Source organism: Branchiostoma floridae, chromosome 6 (assembly GCF_000003815.2).
Source record: "Branchiostoma floridae strain S238N-H82 chromosome 6, Bfl_VNyyK, whole genome shotgun sequence".
Classification (NCBI taxonomy): Eukaryota; Metazoa; Chordata; class Leptocardii; order Amphioxiformes; family Branchiostomatidae; genus Branchiostoma; species Branchiostoma floridae.
Genome location: NC_049984.1, coordinates 23046076 through 23048327, shown reverse-complemented (window position 1 = coordinate 23048327; position 2252 = coordinate 23046076). Strand labels below are relative to the sequence as shown.

At 40.9% G+C, this 2252-nt stretch overlaps 1 protein-coding gene across 3 annotated transcripts in view; it reads right to left on the bottom strand.

Annotated features, from left to right (window-relative positions):
- LOC118418298 overlaps window positions 1-2252 on the bottom strand; it is a 48637-nt gene that overhangs the window by 25922 nt on the left and 20463 nt on the right. For all 3 annotated transcript variants that reach the window (XM_035824153.1, XM_035824152.1, XM_035824154.1), the window contains exons 8-9: window positions 1497-1646; window positions 676-753 (exon numbers count right to left, since the gene is read on the bottom strand). In XM_035824153.1, the coding sequence (XP_035680046.1) occupies window positions 676-753; window positions 1497-1646 (228 nt within the window). The remainder of the gene's footprint in view (window positions 1-675; window positions 754-1496; window positions 1647-2252) is intronic.

Below are 2252 nucleotides of genomic sequence, written 5' to 3'. Positions count from 1 at the left end.
GAGAAAATGTTCACTGTGGCTTTGAGTTTGCAATTGAAATAAAGAGTATAGTAGGAGGGAAGAGGACAGAGCAGAAAGTTGTAAAAGTTTTAAGTTCACGGTAAAGGGGTAGCTGCAAAAATATCAAAAATCAAATAGACCACAAACATTTCCCCTTTTACAGAACATCATCATCAGACTTTAGCTCTTTGCACAAAATGTATAAAAAAATAAATTTTCAATCTTTGTATTAGGGTTGTAGCCAGCCTGAAATCATTTTCAGTCCCCTTGATTTTGAATGGGAACCCTATAGAGCACCGAAGGCATGACGTGACGTTGCGCGTCATTTCTAGGGGGTCTAAGTCCCAGAAAATTTTGAAATCAAGACCCTCTGAAACATTATTTCCTGCATTTTGAGGTGAAAATTTTGCCTGTAGACTTAGCTGTTGAATGGCATCTGTTTTGGTGAAGAAGAACACATGGGTTTCATTTTTTTTATATCTTTACATTTTTTATATCAATTTTTGTCTGTCCCAGGGGACGGAATGGGGAAAACTTTTTTTCAGTCCCCAGCTGCAAAATTCCTTCAAAGGACTGAGGGACAGGTGCTGGCTACAACCCTGCTTTGTATAATCTATCATAAATACTACAAAAATGCAATTCTGTGTATCCTGACATCTTGAAATAGTTTCTCACCTGTTCTGCTGCCTGAGTTTCAGGTTGACTGTCTCTACACAGGTGTGACATCACCTCACGGAATGAGCTCAGAGCTTCCTATAGGTACAAAAACACTCAATATTATTCAACACACACACAATTAATTGCTAGGGACACTTCTATTTTGAGGATAAAGTAAAGTATCACCATAAAGAACAGAAAAAAAAGTAGCTATATTAAACATTTTTTACAAACAAATTTCTAATCACGACATGTGCATGTATACAATATGTATAATAATTTGGGAATTTTCTTTACTTTTACATTTTATGGCAAACTTTCATGTCTATAATTATTAGAGTTCCCTCTTATTATACAATACAGAGTTGTCAAAATCAAAACGGTGGTCATCACTTAATAATTCTCGAGAAGTTGTGGACGGATCTTTATGATAGTTGGTAGATGGGTAGGTCTAAAGAATGGGCCTCTAGGTGGCTTCCTACGGTACTGCAGCAGAGTTTGTTTACCATGTAAGTGACAGTAACATCAATATTGGTATACTTGAAGACACCATCTAAAGGACCTTAAGGATTCATAATTTTTTTCACTTTATCAAAAGTAATACAAAAATACACCACTCAGAATCCAGGACTGTGTACCTCCGTGTGGCTGCCAAACATTTTTTTCTTCAGTTACAAACAAACTTTCACCAATCTAACTTTTGAGATCAGTTTGGCTGGCTGAAAGGGAATTTCTCACCGCTAAAACATGCGTCCATGCAGCCGTTCAGTTTTTGGCTCCACACTCTTTTAGGGTGCCCACTCGGAGTAATACATAAATGAGACCTTAAGGAGACTCACCCTGAACTCACACCTGGACAGGTATGAGGAGTAGGCCTTGGTGGCGTGCTCCCGGATGCTGAGCTGGGCGTGTGCGAGGAGCGGCCTCACCACGTCGTTAAAGTTCTGTGTGATGAAGGACGGCAGGCGAGACATCTCCTCAGGACCAAACTGAACACAGGAAAGAAAGTGACATGATTGATTGAAACCTGAACCTCACAATAGCCCTAACACAAACCCTTAACCCCCAAAACCACATTAATTGTACAGAACAATGACAATTTGCAAGTGGACCCTCAGATAGGACGTTAGATGGAGGTCCCATTTTTGAAGAGACACACCCCTCGAGCACGTTAAAGAACCCTCCATGCTTATCTAAAGAGTAGGGGTCTTTCCCAGTGTGAGTGGTTCAAAACCTCCAGTCCTATGGATGCATGCACCTGGGGCAATTGCTGTATTGAGGTCACCTAGTAAGTTAGCACGGAATGGCAGCCGCTCTAGACCCTTGCAATCTAGCCCTGCATATTGTACTGTCCTCACAATTCTGGCTGCAAAGAGAGAGTAGTCGGCCCACCCAATAACAAACTGTATGCTGCAATGAAAAACAACAGGGAGGGATGGAGGGAGGTAGTCATGGACGTCCAAGTCACCAACTCCACAACATGATCACGTACAAAGTAGTGTCTTACAGACCTTGGGCCACATCAGTTCAATTTGTTGGTTCTGGGATAAGGCATACAAAACTGGAAAACAAAGTTTCAAGAAAGCGGGGAAAGA